The sequence below is a fragment of the Felis catus genome, chromosome A2 (genome assembly GCF_018350175.1).
Source record: "Felis catus isolate Fca126 chromosome A2, F.catus_Fca126_mat1.0, whole genome shotgun sequence".
NCBI classification, from domain to species: Eukaryota; Metazoa; Chordata; class Mammalia; order Carnivora; family Felidae; genus Felis; species Felis catus.
In genome coordinates this window covers 101,412,348-101,429,916 of record NC_058369.1, presented here as the reverse complement: position 1 = coordinate 101,429,916, position 17,569 = coordinate 101,412,348, and the positions used below count along the sequence as shown (strand labels likewise).

The window sequence follows — 17,569 nt, the reverse complement described above, 5'->3', positions numbered from 1 at the left end:
TTTTAAATGCGGATTCTTGGGCTATGGCTCCAAAGATTGTGTTTCACTAAGTATGGGTCAGGCCCAGGAATCTGTAGCATTTTAAACAAAGAGCATAGCACCTGCGACAGACAAAGTCCTCAAGCATGTTGACTTAGTGATCACTACAATAAGACTCCATCACACAAATTTAAGATGTTTCACTTCTGGCTTAGTTTATTTGATAACGGTATTCTGAGATGACACCATAATTCTGTCATGATATAATAAAGGAAGAAGACACATTTTTCAGAAATTCACATTTATGAAGATTAATGTGTAATCCTAAGTAAGAACCCTCTCCTTCATAATAGGCTTTGGTCACATTCAAAGGGAAAAAACTGACGCTGAGTACGATAACCACTAAAACACAAAAGAATACTGTCTTATTATTAAGATTACCAGAAAGACAATATTTAGGTCTTCCAACCCCATCTGAATTATTACCAGTATGAAGTGCAATGTTCACACTGTACATTCTACTTCGATTCTCATCCTTGTACTTTATTTCCTTAGCAGGATGAAATAAAAATAAACTTTTAAGTTAAAATATAAAAGTACTCATCACAATTTTTCAGTTAGTCTCATATGTGGAAGATATAGCACTAGGAAAGCCTGGAAGGAAACACGAGAGGAAACTCATTTATGGAATATGGTGTGCACACTTACATTTTCTCCCTACTGGTATCGTACTAAGTAAGTGCTCTCCAGGAAACAGCACCATAGTAAAGCAGGCAATGACCCCCGAATAGCTATACTAAAAATATGACTACCTGAAGTGTTTAGTTCAAAGAAAAAGTACCTTGGAGTTGCTCTGGTGAGTGTATAGGTGTTAATCTGTCAAACAGATATACCTTATGGCTGAAGACAAAAAGAGTTAGAGGCCACCTGGAATTGACATTTGTATAATTAAGTTAATAAAACGCTTCCCAATTGTTTCACTGATTAAAAAAAAAAAAAATTAAGGTTCCAGATATATTGCTTTAAGAAACTCAAAGCTTTCTGTTTCTTTATCTATTTGATGTTTGAAAGGAAGTGTGTTTAACCCAGACTTTGTGGTTTTATTTGCTTTTTGTTTGTTTGTTTATGGCTCAAGTACGGTGGAAGAGAAGCTGTAACTCTATATTTTTATGAGGTCTTTTTCAAAGTGTTTCATGGCATACAATTACTAAATTACAGAGAGTGAACTGCGGTGGCGGTGGTTCTCAGCCCTGCGTGTATGGTGGAACTGTCTGGGAAACTCTAAAAAAAAAAAAAAAAAAAAAAACCCTCATGTCGGGGCCAAACCCCAGGCCTATCTAACCAGAATGCAGGGATTCTAGAGGCCCCCGCACCAGTATATTTTCAAAGTGCACCCTGATGCACAGGAGGGTCAGCATGGAGTTAGAGAGACAGGTCATCCAATTGACATTGCTGAGCCCGAGTATGTGAATGACTTTCTCTCAATTAATTGTAATGAAACAGAGGGCTCAGTTCTGCTTCTCAGTATGGTCAACTCCTCTCCTTTGCCCTAAAATTTCCTTCTAATCTGCGCAGTCAAGGAGACAAGGCGGGGCAGTACACCCCACACAGGATAGCCTTGCCTGAACACTTTCAGCTCTCAAGTGCCACAAGATGAACAGATGAACCAGAATTAGGAACAAGGGAATGTGACAATTCTGTCAATTCTACCACTAGACACACAGAGTTGTGTGTCATCTGAGTTTTTCTGGATATCATGATACATGGGTAAAGAGGTATTAATATGATCAGTTGCTTTTTTAATCCATAAACACTCTTTTTTTTTAAGATTTGGTATACTTCTGTTTGAAGAACAGAGAATAAAAATAGGAAGCACACTCTAAAAATCTGTTTAGTTTTTGTCTTTGTTGTTTTAATTAAAGCCCTCAGGCCTAGACAAAGCAAAGTGACTTACTGTCCCTCATTCCTTGGAATGTAAATTTTTATCGTACACAGCTATATTTCCACTTTTGAATAAAGGAAAGAACATTGAGGCAAAGAGATCATCTAAACATTCCATATAAAAACAGAATAGTTTAGCTTTAGCATGTATGCATGGTTTGAATGATTCTGAGAATGAGGAATTCAGTAGGGGTCAATCTTAAAAATAACCCACATGTTTCAAATTCTGATTTATCATTTCAACTGGAAAACACTAGGTGAGACTCAGTTACACATTGCAATATCAATATTGAAAGGATGAAATCCAAGCTGCTAAATTACTAAACTCTGATTCTCAATTCAGTTTTACAAAATAATTAGTTTAAAGGAGACCACAGGTCCTTATGCCCTACTTTCAGAAGCACCTGCATATGCTGAATGTCAGTTGTACTATAACCCAATTTCTTCAATCTCTATGGTAGTATTTGCCCCGTTTCATTCTGCCTGCTCCAAAGTTCTACTCAATACTGGTCAACAATGTTAGTGAACATAACAACAATAATCTAAATTATTCCTTTTCATCTCCGATTCCGTGGGTTTTTTTCAAATTGCTGTTCTTTTTCCTTCTTTTTGCTATAACATAATAAGCCAATTCATGCCTTTGTCTTAGTTTCAGAAGGAATTATATGCCAACATCTAGGCAACAGATACCCTTTTCCTTAATTTAAAATAACTATGAGGTTGCACACTACAGTAGTAAATTTGTAATCAACTTAAAGATAATGTCTTAAAATTACAATTAAACATGTCATAACACAAGAAAACCCTGGTAATTACAAATAGTACCACGCTTGCTGGAGTTTTAAACAGTAGTATAAAACTAAGAAAAATCGCCACCCAGTGATGCAAATGAAAACTGCAATTTGTTTTTGTGTAAAATGAGTACCCTGGAGGATTACTTCAACTTCATTACTGAATGAACGAATAGCTATTACCTTCTTATGTGAATAGGAACTGGTTACAAGGGAAAGGATGTTTTTCTACGAGGCTTTTTTCTCCCCTTTTTCTTATTCAGCACACTCGACATTTTACAAAGGCTAAACGCTTTGGAAACCTTAACAGGGAGAAAGCTTTCTTTCTGTCCAAAAGTGAGCTAATTGTATACGAACAACCCAGATATTCCTATTATCAACAAAGTGCCTAGGCTCTGCTTGGACCCAAAATTTCAAGTCATGGGGTATTGACTTCAGCAATGCCATCTAGTAATTGTCACCTGAAACCTATTTGTGTTAAGCAGGAAGGCCTTCCCAGGGTAAAAGGTCCTCTCAAGTGGGAAAAGAGAGATAATTTACACCTCTAACAACATAATTTACTCTGACCGTTTTAGAAAAATGTATAAAGACTACATACAATGATAATCTAAAAAATTCTGTAGACTCCATATTGGTAAGTTGTTGCCATAAATATAACTGTTTCTCAGTCTTCACTTAGTCTTATCACTTCCCAAATACAACAAAACCCATCGTATATATTTATTTTCCTGCAATGTGTCTACTGCACATGAGGACCAAGAAATAACCAAAATATATGTGTGCCAAATCTGAAACATGTTAATAACAGCATTTCATATCTACCATTTGACCTATTTGACGTTTTCCAAAATATTTCACACAGTATGCACTGAAACTAAAGTAGGTATTACATTTGTCAGTGTATAATCACATGATAAAAAAGAGCAACTTAGTGGAACAAATCGGCTTAAAAAAAAAGAGGTTACCACTCCTTTTTTTTTTTTTTTTTTTTTTTGAGAGAGTGCCAGTGCATGAGGGAGGGGCAAAGGAAGAGGGAGAGAAAGAATCTTAAGCAGGCCCTGTGCCCAGCACAGAGCCTGGTAAGGGGACCCAATGTCGTGACTGTGAGATCATGACCTGAGCCAATCAAGAGTTGGATGCTTAACCCACTTACCCAACTGAGCCACCTAGGTGCCCCTCACCACTCTGTTTTTTGTTTTGTTTGTTTTTTAATATTTATTCTTGAGAGATAGAGACAGCATGAGCAGGGGAGAGACAGAGAGAGAAGGAGACACAGAATCTGAAGCAGGCTCCAAGCTCTGAGCTGTCAGCACAGAGCCCAACGCAGAGCTCGAACCCACAAATTGTCAGATCATGACCTGAGCCGAAGTCGGATGCTCAACCAACTGAACCACCCAGGTGCCCCTCACCACTCTGTTTTTAAAGACAACCTACTAGGGGCACCTGAGTGGCTCAGTCAGTTAAGAGTCCAGCTTTGGCCCAGGTCATGATCTCATGGTCTGTAAGTTCAAGCCCCACATCAGGCACTCTGCTGTCAGCATGGAGCCTGCTTCAGACCCTCTATCCCCTTCTCTCCCTCTGCCCCTTCCCTACTTATGTGCTTTCTCTCTCTCTCAAAAATAATAAATAAAAAAAAAATTTTAGCAAAGACAACCTACTGTATTCCTAATAATCTGTCCTAACCTTTACCAGTCAAATCAACTAGGTCCCTAACTGCTGATGCATTTTTTTATTAACTGCATAATGTATACCATCCTCCAACCTCAACCTCATTAAGGAGATTACAGTTTTCTGCAATATTTTAAATAGTTTAAAGGGAAAGTTTGGGGTAGCAAAATTAGCCAAATTTTATGATATACCAACCCTCTTTTACTGAAAAAGCAAAAACAAAGATGGGGCGCCAGGTTAGCTCAGTCAGTTAAGCGTTCGACTTTGACTCGGGTCGTGATCTCGCAGTTCGTAATTTCGAGCCCCACGTCAGGCTCTGGGCTCACAGCTGGGAGCCTGGAGTCTGCTTCAGATTCCGTGTCTCCCTCTCTCTCTGCTCCTCCCACACACACACCATCTCTCTCTCTCAAAAACAAACAAACATTAAAAACAAAAAAGCAAAAAAAAGAAACAGAACACTTTCTCTTTGAAACACGAAGGAATACAATGTAAAAAAAATTTTAAAGAGCTTAAAACGTCATTAATGTCTTAAAATTTAAAATGATAATATGACATAAAAAAAAAAAAGATGGATAGCTTGGTGGTTAAGAGGATTAGGTTCTAAAGTCAGGTTGCCTGGACTAATCCCAGATCTGCTCTACGTTAGCTGGAAGAACCCAGAAAAGTTCAGTCCTCACCTGTATGTGGATATAATACTATCATTTCATCCAGAGACTTATTCTAAGTATTTTATACATATTAACCCATTTAATCCTCTCAATAACGCTATGGGGTTCATACCGGTATCACGCTCATTTTCTCAACACCCTCTCACCCCCAGAAGTTATATAACTTGCCCCAAACCGCGGAGGGTGGCAAATATACCACCCCAAAATATGGTGCTTGAGCATTAGGATTATTTTGAGCTAAAGGCACTTGAAAAATAGCAGGTGCAAGGAGGGCGCTCTGACCTCTCCTTTCCTTCCCGAAAGCAGGAGATAAAGCCCCCCTCTAGAAGATGCCAGGAGGGAAGAAGCATTCTTATCACCAGAGGTGGAGAGTCAAGGCCAAGAGAACTCTGTACAAACAGACCCTGTTAAAATAACTCTTATCTTCCTTGAGTCTCCCCACACAATCTACTTTTCCACAGTGGCCTCTTTGTTCAACCTGGTACATGAGCACATGGGTTTTGCCATTTCTTTAGGTCTTCATTTTCTTGGGGGGGGGGGCTCCTGTGTACACATAAAAGCCTGTATGCTTCTCTCCTGTTCATCTGCCCTTTGTGTATTTACGTATCAGGCTCAGGCGCAGACCCTGAGAGGAGAGAGGAGAATTTCTGCCCCCCCCCGTAATGGAGACTCTGGCAAACTGTAGAGCCAGGATACAGAGCCAACAAGTCTGGCTTGAGTCAGGATCTCATCTGCCCTTCACTGCAGTCTCTGAGGTGTTCCTGAGAAAGAAGGGAGGTGGTGTGATCAATGAGAAGAGAAAGAAGACACAGGAAGAGAGAGCCAAGGCTGATGCTGGCTGACATCCTCACAACTTCAGGAGAATAACTAAGCTCACAAGATAGTAGGCACGCAGGGATTTTTCATGGAGGGTGGTGAAGGGGTAGAGCTTTGCACCTAGAGACGGGCTCAACACTCATGGACACTGAAGGAGAAGAAAGCCTCAGCAGACATCTGGGGGACTCGTCTGGCTTGGGTCATTTGAAAGACGGTGACCACCAGCTGACTTCAAATTACATCACTGTCCTGGAACGATGACGGAAGTGATTCCTCACCATGACTGCCAGGGACACTAACGTTACAGGTGAGGTACGGTGCAGGGACAAAACCCACCCAACTCAGTCCAAGACGGTCCTGGGAAAGCACCCTCCAAACACAGCATGTCAGCTTTTGGAAAAGTGCCCCCTCAGAGCTTAGGTGTATCAGAGGGAGCAGCTAGAACATGAGAGCAGATGAGGGTAAGAAAGTGCTGGAAATTCCCTCATGAATTAGCAAATCTGAAAGTTTCTGTGTCTTCCGAGGCTCGGCTAAAAACTACTTCATAAACCAGCGTCTCTTCTAGAAGAGGAAAGGTCCACAGCAGATAAGCTTCAGCCGCTGAGGCAGAAGACACTGGAAACTAGGCCCGTGTTGGGCTAGCTACAACTGAAGCATCCATATACTTTGAGCTACCAGACAGTGGAGATTTTAGAAGGACCAGCAGCAGGGGGTTTTCAGCTGTGGTTAAAACTTACCTCTGAAATGCTGCAATGTCGCAGGCCACACAGCAATTTCAGGTGCTTCACCAGACAGGTGAAGAAGATATATGAAGAGCATTAAAAGTTGCACCTGCTCGGGGCGCCTGGGTAGCGCAGTCGGTTAAGCGTCCGACTTCAGCCAGGTCACGATCTCGCGGTCCCCGTGAGTTCGAGCCCCGCGTCGGGCTCTGGGCTGATGGCTCAGAGCCTGGAGCCTGTTTCCGATTCTGTGTCTCCCTCTCTCTCTGCCCCTCCCCCGTTCATGCTCTGTCTCTCTCTGTCCCAAAAATAAATAAACGTTGAAAAAAAAAATTTTTTTTAAAAAAAGTTGCACCTGCTCACAAAGATGTCTGTGTACTACACTCACATCCTTTAAATGACTATTTGATTACAAAAAGAGTAATGTTGATTTCTAAACATGATACAAGAGAAAACAGCAAAGCTCTCTGCACATGTGTTTTTTTTTTTTTTTCAACATTTATTTATTTTTGGGACAGAGAGACACAGAGCATGAACGGGGGAGGGGCAGAGAGAGAGGGAGACACAGAATCGGAAACAGGCTCCAGGCTCTGAGCCATCAGCCCAGAGCCCGACGCAGGGCTCAAACTCACGGACTGCGAGATCGTGACCTGGCTGAAGTCGGACGCTTAACCGACTGCGCCACCCAGGCGCCCCTCTGCACATGTGTTAAGACTACAGAGAAACACAGAACAGAGTTTGGAAAACCAGGCTTTGTTGAAGCACATTTCTGAGAGAAGAGTTTTGTGTGAAATGCTTAAAGAAGCAGACCAGAGGCATCCCTGAGGTTTAGTTAGTGAGGCTAATTCAGGAGGTAAGAGGGAAGCAACACTGGCAGCTTTCAAGGAACAGAAGTTGGGACGGATGGAGCCAGTTCGGACCTGGAAGCTGAGGCATAAATTCTTGATGCGATAAGCAGGGCCAGAGGAGCGGTCGTGTGCATGGGACCCCAGTTTATACCCATCAGAAAGTTCCCCAGAAAAACCACTGGCCCTGGTCAAATAATGCCTCACTATTTTGCCTCAGGCACAGGGGATGTGGACAGAGAGAAAACAATGCTGAGCACCCAAATTACTGCCCCTGTCCTAGGACACAGGCAGCAGATTCAGAAAAACTGCCAGAAGGGAAGGGGAATCCGCCCGCACTGCAGATCCTGGCCTGACGGAACTTGACTGTCAAAGATGGGACGTTCACAGGCAACATTTAGCCACAAGAAAAACTGTAGTCTGGTCTTCCAGAGATTAAGGCCTAGAAATGGAAGAGGGCCAGATGGGTGAAACGCTCGTGTCCTTTCTGTGAGAGACCAGATCCTAAAGAGAAGGGCTGAAGAGGCAGAGACCTACCCACCCAAACTTGTAAAAGTGTGGAGAAAGAGGCGTGGCATGAACCCAGCTCTGAGAGGGCCGAGGCTGAAAATTCAAGATCACCTTTAAATCCAAGGCACCAACCTCCACTTTTCAAGACATGTGAAGCATTTGTCCATGGAAGGGGACCCTGGTCTAACTGGGCCAAGATAGAGATCCTAAGAGGAAGGAAACCAGAATCTGGAAAGAGGGATACCTGAGAAACATCCCAGGGAGCAAATACCCTATGAGTTCATGCAACTCCTCTCAGGGAAAAAGCAGAATTTGGCGGGAGGAAGTCCAGAGTGGGAGAGGATGTGAGTTACGTGGGAACACTGGGTTTTAGCTCATCACCCCTGGGGACAGAACTTCTGGGAAGAACTATACAAAGACTGCAAGTCTCTTCCTCAGGGGAAAGACACACGACACACGAAGGAAATGTTATTTTTCAGAATTCGCCTTGGAAAGAGCATAGTATTTGTTTGAAAGAAATTTTTTTAAAGCCTCCAAAATAGTAATAACTGCAGGTATCAATTTTATAATAGAAAATAAACCAATCTTAACAAACATTTAGGAGACACTATGTAACATATTTCGATTTATAAAGTATACTTCATTCAGCAAATGATTTATTGGATGCCTAATTTAATTTCAGATGCTAATTTAAGAGGCGAGGTTTGCTGCTATTTATAAAACAGAACTTGACTTTATCAAGGATCCTTCAAGACTTTTGGTTTTTTGCAACTAAAAAGGTTGACCAGCTTATCAGATAGAAAAAAAAGAGACGATTTTTACACATATAATTTGAAGGATGCAGCCAAAGTAATATATAAGAAGAGTGTGACTTGACAAAAATATTCTAAGTGACTGGGGAGCTTTATTTTTATAGATTTCATATACATAAATTAATTCAGGTATTAGTGAGAATTAAAAATCAATCACATAATTTTAAAGTAAACTTTTAAAGGAACAGTAAGTCATCCAATTAGGATTTTGTTTCTGTAAAAGGCTCACCTAAAAGGACAAATCCATCGGCTTCTGTCTCTGGTACTGTGGGCTTTTTAGATTCCGGAGACTTTCTGAAGAAGTGAAACATTGCTGCTATCTGAAACAGAAACACCACGCAATGTCAGCTTCAGAGCAAACTGTAAAAGTCTTAGTAAAATGCCAAACATAAATATATCACAATGATTACTTTAAGGAATTCCATTACCAGACTTAAAAACATAAGCCCTCTCTTGGTGTCAGAAGACAAAAAGAGAAATTAAGGGGCACAGACTTCCAGTTCCAAACCACACGTGCCTTGAATCATGCAACCTCTCTCAATTTCTGAACATGCAGGAAATAACCCAAGAAATTATTATACGTAAAACTAAAATCAACAGGTAACCCTAGGATATGGAACGATCTCACTAACTATAAATCAGACACTGGAATGGGAAAAGAAAAAGTAAACGAAACAAAAACTTGTCCAGGCTTCTTGTCATGCCAGGGTCATAAAACTGAGGCCACCTAAAAAAAAGAAAGGAAGGCACTTCAAACATCATCTACAGTTAGTTACTTGATTCAGACACTCAGGATTGTATCCACCGCAACCAACTTTAAATTCCCATCAATGCAGATCTTTGTGTTGGCAAGACTGTGTGCTGCCCCCAACACACACACACACACACACACACACGCACGCACGCACGCGCGCGCACGCGTCTTTCCTCTTTACACTCAGGGAGGAGGACACCGACTCCTAGAAAACAACTGGGAAAGAAGCTGAAGGGAACACAGGAGGACACATCACATTCTGAGGACAGTCCCTATAAGCAAAGAAACGTAACAGCAAAGAAAGGAAGTCCTGCTGGCAGTAAGTGCTCCACACTTTAGTTTTCAAATATTCTACCCATACCAGAAAATCAAGCAGGGAAGGCAAATAAAGATCCTATCTGAGCAAAGGCCTTCTAGAAACTGAGAAGTGTACTGGGGTTTGTGGAGATCGACACACCCTTAGCTGCAGACCTGGGTGGACGGTAAAGGAGCCGATTTGTTGACAGAAAACATATTTGGCTGAGTTAACTTTTAAAGAAATAAAAACTGGGGCTCCTGGGTGGCTCAGTCGGTTAAGCGTTTGACTTCGGCTCAGGTCATGATCTCACGGTTGGTGGGTTCAAGCCCCGCTTCAGGCTCTGTGCTGACAGCTTAGAGCCTGGAGACTGCTTGAGATTCTGTGTTTCCCTCTCACTATGCCCCTACGCCAACTCATGCTCTGTTTCTCTCTGTCTTAAAAATAAACATAAAAAAAAATCTTAAAGGAATAAAAACTGGAGAAGAAAGGGGTTCCTGGGTGGCTCAGTCGGTTAAGCGTCTGACTTTGGCTCAGGTCATGATCTCACGGTTCATGGGTTCGAGCCCCGCATCGGGCTCTGTGCTGACAGCTTGGAGCCTGGAGCCTGCTTCGAATTCTGTGTCTCCCTCTCTCTCTGTTCCTCCCCTGCCCTCATTCTGTCTCTCTCTCTCACTCTGTCAAAAATAAATAAAGATTAAAAAGAATTTTTTTTAATTAAAAAGGATAAAAATAAAAATTAAAAAAAAAACTGGAGAAGTAAAAGACAAGGCATGTGATAAAGAAAACAGTTCAGTAAAAGAAAAGGAACAGCCTCTGAAATCCTCAAAGAAAATGCTTACTGGATATAATGATGGGTCCAAAAGAAAGGTCTGGAGATAGTTCGGCACCCTCAGCAGAGGACAAGGAGATACAGCTCGTGTGGAATTGGTGAAAAAACGAGGTTAGATGCAAAGCAAATGCAGAAGATGAAAAGACATAAGATCAAGAGAAACCTGTGCGAGGAAGAAACGGGATCAGAAGAGAACTGGTTGGTTTACAAGCAGGAATGTAAGAAAAGAGAGCTCAGATTCAAAGGCTTGACAGACTGGAAAAGGCAACTGACTTCCCAACCCCAAGCAGTTGAAAATGAAGCAGAGAAGGCCTCTGAAAGAACAGCTGATTAAAACTCAACATTGGGTGAGGATCAAATCAAGAGGACACAACGGCTACACCTGATATTAAACCTCAATGTGGATCAATGTGGCACATAGTAAATTCCTTCACTTGGGATAAAATGTTTCAGGAAAAACAGACGAAGAGGATAAGTCTTCAGCTGAAGGTTGGCAGAAAAAAGGTACCCTCAAATAATTAAAGGGAGGAGGCACATGTGGGGTGAAAAAGATGAGAAATGTAGCAAATCTGAGAGATCTCTAGCAAAAATTGTAGGTCTGGCTATTGACACATGAAGCTGATTGGAATCAAGCTGGGAAGCCAACAAAATTTTTGAGAGCTGTGTGGCCAAAATGACTACTACTAGTCTGGATTTAAACAGGACTATGACTACTGGATTTTTAGGACAACCCTATAGACAGGAAGCTGCCAGAGAAAACTGCTCAACCCCCAAAGACAGCCTATTCTCTAGGGCCCACTTGAGTGGGAGCCAAGGAAGTTAATGGAAAAGGAAAAAAAAAAAAGAGAACAACGGATCGGGAGCCTCTCCCGGGAAGCAGAATCTGGGCATAATTAATGAACATCCTCCAAACCAAGGTGGGGTTCCCCCCCAAAAGCCTGCTCAGTGGGATTTCAGAATTGCTACCACTCCATGACAGTTGTGTATCTCCAGTTCCTCCCCTTTCTGAATGGGAGTGGTTTGGGCAGGGTGTTTCCCAGTTCCACCAGAGTGGGAGGGGACATAAGGGACAGTTCTTCTTAATTCAGGAATTCTCCAGACCAAGAGATGGCACAAGAGGGCCTGATGGGACGATAAGGGACTTCCAGCACTGCTGTGACTGAATGGGGCAATTTGGGTTACTGCCCTTGGGGAGGGGTGAGTTATTTTGCCTACAATGAGAAGAGCTGTTATATGTGATGACCACAAGTGAGACCCACGAAATCATTAGGGTTGTTCACTGGCTCTCTGCCTTACGGAGCCCTAGGACTACAGTTTACTTCCCTCCTCGGAGGTAGGTATGGCCATGTGGCTTGCTTAGTTCACTGCATCACTGGGGTGCTACAGCAAGGATCTTTGCGAACACAGAGAAAGAGAAGCCCTTTAAAAAGTGGTTCCTGTTCTAACGTATAAAGATAAGCCTTCTAACAGAAGGACTCAAATTTCCAACACTTTTTCGTGTCTGGCCACAAAACAGAAATGGAACAAACGTGGAAATTACAAAAGTGGTTCTGGTAAGTCAGTCTCAACCCCCAGAAGTTTAACTATGTTATTACAAAACCCAGACCAAACTCCGGTAGTGCAAGAATCTCCTTTTATTTTTTTTAATGTTTTTTTAATGTTTATTTATTTTTCAGAGGGAGAGACAGCGCAAGCAGGGGAGGGGCAGAGAGAGAGGGAGACACGGAAGCAGGGTCTAGGCTCCGAGCTGTCAGCACAGAGCCCGATGCAGGGCTTACAAACCGTGAGATCATGACCTGAGCCGAAGTCAAATGCTTAACCGACTGAGCCACCCAGGAGCCCGAAGAATCTTTTTTTAATTAAAGTATTTTGTACAGCAGTTATAACTTAAGTGAAGCATTTAAGTTTTTCATGACCCAAAACAATGAATTTAAACTATATACAGGCTGCATCAGTTTGTTGTTAGTATGACTGATTGGCGATCATAGTATTATAGCCCCTTCTTTTAGAACATTATAAACATCAGAAAAGGAGGGATGACTTAGGTTCCAAGAGTCAAGAAACTTCCAGGCAGGGAAGAAACAGAAGAATCAGTAAGAGAAAGGAAGCAGAGACAGTATGAAAGAGCTCAGAATGGCAGCAAAGAATAGTTTGCTACAAATATTCATCTGAAACAGCTCTAAAATTCTTACGAAAGTACCAATTACCCTCACACCCATCACTCCACCAATGTGACCACCACTCAACTCCCTCCTCAGGATGTTTTCATGTGAAAATCACGTTCCAACTTTACAATACGAGTCTTGGGATTCCCTTTTATGATGAACAGTACTGCTGGCACTAATAATTCTTCATTCCACAAGTATCTAAAGTCAGTCCATCCGTGTATCTTTATAGAAATCACTCCATGCACGAAAAGACTATGCCCCTGGACACCATGATGTACAATCAAATTATCTTTATCACATGATATTTTTTCCTATCACTGAAATACACAGGTAGGTCCCCACTCCAGCAGCCAGATTGAGTTGTCTTGCTTAAGACTAGAAACGAGGGAGGAAAAGAGGAGTAACTAAAACCCTACTAACATTTACTGAGCTCCTACAGTGTCAGTCACTATACCAGAATGTCTTACGTATGCTATCCCATAACTCAGAGACATCTCGCCATGCACACCCAAGTATTCACAACGTGTAAGCAGAAGAATTGAAGTAGATTAAGCATTGGTCCGAGTTTATGTGGCCGCTAAACAGCACAACTAGAATTTTAAACCAAGTCCTCTCGGAACCAACACTTAAAGTTTTTCATCAAGAAAGCCCCACGGACAAGGAGCCCTTCACACTTAGGAGGCTTGTGTTGGACTTTAATATAACGGCTCCCAATATTAGTCACATCCATTTCATTAATTCCATTTCTATCTTTATCCATCTCTTCTTTCCCAAGCCTTGCTCAGCTCTAGGTTCAAAAGACATTTACTAATTCCACAACATCTAACTTCAAGAACTTCATTTACTTTCTATTTTATAAACATTTATTAAGTGCTTAGGCCGGATACTGACTGAGCGTTGCAGACACAAGCATTCAACTTCTATCCCGGACGAACAAACACTGCAGCCTCAGCCCACCACACATTTCTGAGGCCATCCACAGCAAAAATGAGAGTAATTTAAGAGCCCTAATCCCCAAGCGGAGGAAGCTGGTAACGGTCCTGCTGCCCCAAGCGGAGTTTATGGTAAACCCTAAGCACTCATGCTTCTGATGGACGTGGCCTTCACAGTTGGGCTTCTGCTCGGACTTCCCAAGTATATTCTGGTCTCATTTCCTTCCTTACAATTTTGAATATTTTAAGAATTGTCTATAATAAGTGAACTTTACACTCATAAACAGGAAAAATACCAACATTTATAATTAAAAATCCCTCAGGAGCCAGCAGCAGCATTGTTACCTGGCTGGGCTGGGATCCACGCCAGAGTGAATGTCTCCTAGTTCTCAAACAGGGGAACCCTGGAGCTACTTGATAGAGATGGGGGACAAAGAATTCACTTGCCCAAGTCACAGACTGGGAGAAAATACTTGCAAGTCACATATCAGTTAAAGAACGTGTATCTGGAAAACATACAGAACTCTTAAAACTCAGTGACGAGAAAACAACTCAGTAAAAAGTGGGCAAAAGATATGAACAGACACTTCACCAAAGATGGCACACAATCACACGAAAAGATGTTCAACATCCTTAGTCATTAGACAAATGCACGTTAAAATCTCAGCGAAATACCACTATGTACCTATTCAAATATTTAAAAGTTTTTAAAAGGCTTGCTGTGCTAACATAAACACACACCTAGCATATGACCCAGACTCTCTACTTCCAGGTATTTACCTAAGAGAGCTGGAAACATATGTCCACACGTGTCCACAAAAGTCATACAGCATTTTTAGTAATAGCCAAAACCTGGAAACAACACAAATGTCCAAAACCAGATAAATGGCTGAATGGTGGCATATCCCTATTACTGTTTAGCAATAAAATGGAACGAAGTCCTAAGATATGCTACAACATGCATAAATCTCAACATAATCATAATAATAATGATAAGCTGAGTGAAAGAAGCCAGAAAAAAAGAGTTCATATTGTATGATTCCATTTATATGAACTTCTAGAAAGTGCAAACTAATGTGTAGTGATGGAAAGCAGATCAGTGATTTCCTGGGGAATGGGGACATACAGGGAAGGGGGAGAGGAAGGAGGGGTTATAAAAAAGCATAAGGAAACTCTGGGGGTGATGAATATGTCCATTATGGTGATCACAGGGATGGTCTGAGGGGTACCAACAGAACTCAAAACTCATCACACTGGACACTCTCAATATGTGCAATTTATTGTATGTTTATAAAATACCTCAATAATACTATTTTAAAAATTCATCATTAGCACAATATTCTAGATGTCATATAAACGTTCAGTTCACAATGATTTGGAAAATCATCTCAAATCACTTAAACCACTGTGTGTGTGTGTGTGTGTGTGTGTGTGTGTGTGTTACAGATAGGCTTTGTGTAAAAAGCAAAATGCTTCTTTTCTCTGTGCATTCACACAGGACTGAAAAATAAAAGGACAGTGTCTTCACTTCTAATGGTATACAGAGACTGCATATAAAAGGGCTAGCCTGATCACTAGGCAAGGCAGACCCTATTGTTCTGAAGGGGCACAGGGCAGGGTAGGTAATGTATTTATTTTTTCCTATTATTTTAAGTCTTACCTTTTAAGTAATATTACCCATGACAAAAGATTAAGGCAACATGGTTTTCTCCATCTGATGATCTTCTTTCCATTTCAACAGACTTCTAAATAATGTAAATACATCAAATAGACTACAGTTCCTATCTGTGACTGATCAACAACAGCCATTTAACTGTAATAATAATAACATGAAAGTTTCCCCTGCTATCTGAAAGTAGTGTTTCTATGAAACCTTTCATAAGCCAAAATGGCATAAAGTGAGGAAGCCATTGCCATTAATTTACATGGAAAATTTTTTTCAACATTCCCAGACCCTAAGATAACCTCTCTTGGGCTTTTTTTGGATACCTTAGGATACATCTTGCTAAGGCACACACAGAATAAATGCAGATGAAACCCAGATGCTCACGGACTCAGTTCAGAGCTCTGGTGGGCTTGATGCTGAGATTCTGAGTGTAGTGCCCAGGCAGGGAGCTCGGCAGGGTCACTCTCGCTGCTTAGAGTGCACACTGCCTCTAGAATAGCCCATAGTAAACAAACACTGAACATATTTTCACTTTTCTCTTTTTCTCATAGAAGTGAAAAATCCTCTTCAGATTTGTTTCAAGTTAGCGAAAACGAGTACTAAGGTAGGTCTTTCGCAAGAGCAACAGCAGCATGCATAATATGAACTTTCAAAACGCAGGGGATACCTGTATGGAAGCCCGCGCGCGCGCGCGCACACACACACACACACACACACACACACACACACACACACACTATTTTTTCTTCATATTTGCTCCGGAAGGATTCCAAAAGGATCAGTGAGAATTACAAGAACCCTGCTGGACTTCACAAATAGGTAGCCTTGACTCCCAACTTTACCTGCTGGGTACGGTACAGACACAAACAAGAAGAAGGAAGGCCTTTCCTGTAAGAAGGGTCATGATGAACAAAGAGCACAGTGTCTTTAGAGGACAGCAAAGGGAGTGACCTCAACAGAGGCATGTAGATAAGCAGCAGAAATCAAGACTGCAAAAAAAAAAAAAAAAAAAAAAAAAAAGACATCAAGAAATCAAGACTGCAAAAGAAAGGTAGAGACAAATGACTGAAAGGGCTGAAAAGGTAAGAAAATGTTAGACTATCCGGAGTGGCATATCAGTGTTTGTTTAATGTTACTGTTACAGTCTAGGATCTTGAGGAAATTAGTGTTTCAGAAAGATTAAGTTTAAAATGATATGCTGAAGAGGCTGATTGAGAGCATGGAGTTAAAAAGCTAGAAAGTTGTAGCAAGAAGGGAATGGATTAGGACAGGAGACATCTGAATGAAAAAGAAGGGGTGTGCAGAACTATGGAGCAGGGCCTAGGGACTCTGGACTCTACAAAACACAGAGGGAAAGGAATTAATACAAGGGGACTGAAAGTTCAAGCCTGACAGACTGAAAAAAGTGATAGAATAAGAAAAGTAGGAAAGGGAAGCTCATTTTAAGAGAAGAAAACAATGTTTTCTGAAATTCCACTTCAGACAAGTCAGATGTAGGGAACCAGCGACTGGTACAAATGTAAATATGTAAAATGCAGTCGGGAAAACAGGACCTAGTGCCCCAGAGAAAGGGAGCATGTAGCACTTAAGCATGTAAGTGGTAGCTAAAATCAGGAACATCAGTGTTATTACAAACAGAAAAATGTAAAAGTTCAGGGACTAAGATCATGATCTCTAAGATCTCAAATTATACTATGAAAACACATCCCCTTAATTATCACCAAAGTGATGTGTACCCTCCCTTTTCTTCAAATTTTCAAAAACATACTTGGCTGTCTTATCAGGACTTAGATGTTAACTCGACTATATTGTTTCACGTTTCAAAACTGCAGAAATGACTGACCTCTTCAGCACAACCCGGGGGTGGTAAATTCAAATGCCAAGCAGCTAAGTACGCATGAAGCCAGCCTCCTGTGAGACAGAAGGAGTTTGAAGAGAGCGTGGGCCCGGGCTCCCACAGGCGCCTTGAGAAAAGGAGGGAGGGAAGGGGAGAGATGCCCAGGGAACCGCGAGGAGGAGCCCTTCACCAAAACAAGGCTTGTGAGGGCTTGAGTCAGGAACCAGGGGAAAAAGCTTTTGAAGGTTTTGAACTAGGAAAGCCTGGAGTCCAATTTGCACTGGCTGTTATATGCAAGGCTAAAACAACAATAACAACAGTAACCACTACAAACAC

At 41.5% G+C, this 17,569-nt stretch overlaps 1 protein-coding gene across 1 annotated transcript in view; it reads right to left on the bottom strand.

Moving 5' to 3' along the window:
* Positions 1 to 17,569, bottom strand: part of UMAD1 (UBAP1-MVB12-associated (UMA) domain containing 1) — a 220,445-nt gene that overhangs the window by 188,630 nt on the left and 14,246 nt on the right. Inside the window, exon 2 of the mRNA XM_011280402.3 lies at positions 8,979 to 9,069. Within this exon, the coding sequence (XP_011278704.1) occupies positions 8,979 to 9,060 (82 nt within the window). The 5' untranslated portion in view covers positions 9,061 to 9,069. The remainder of the gene's footprint in view (positions 1 to 8,978; positions 9,070 to 17,569) is intronic.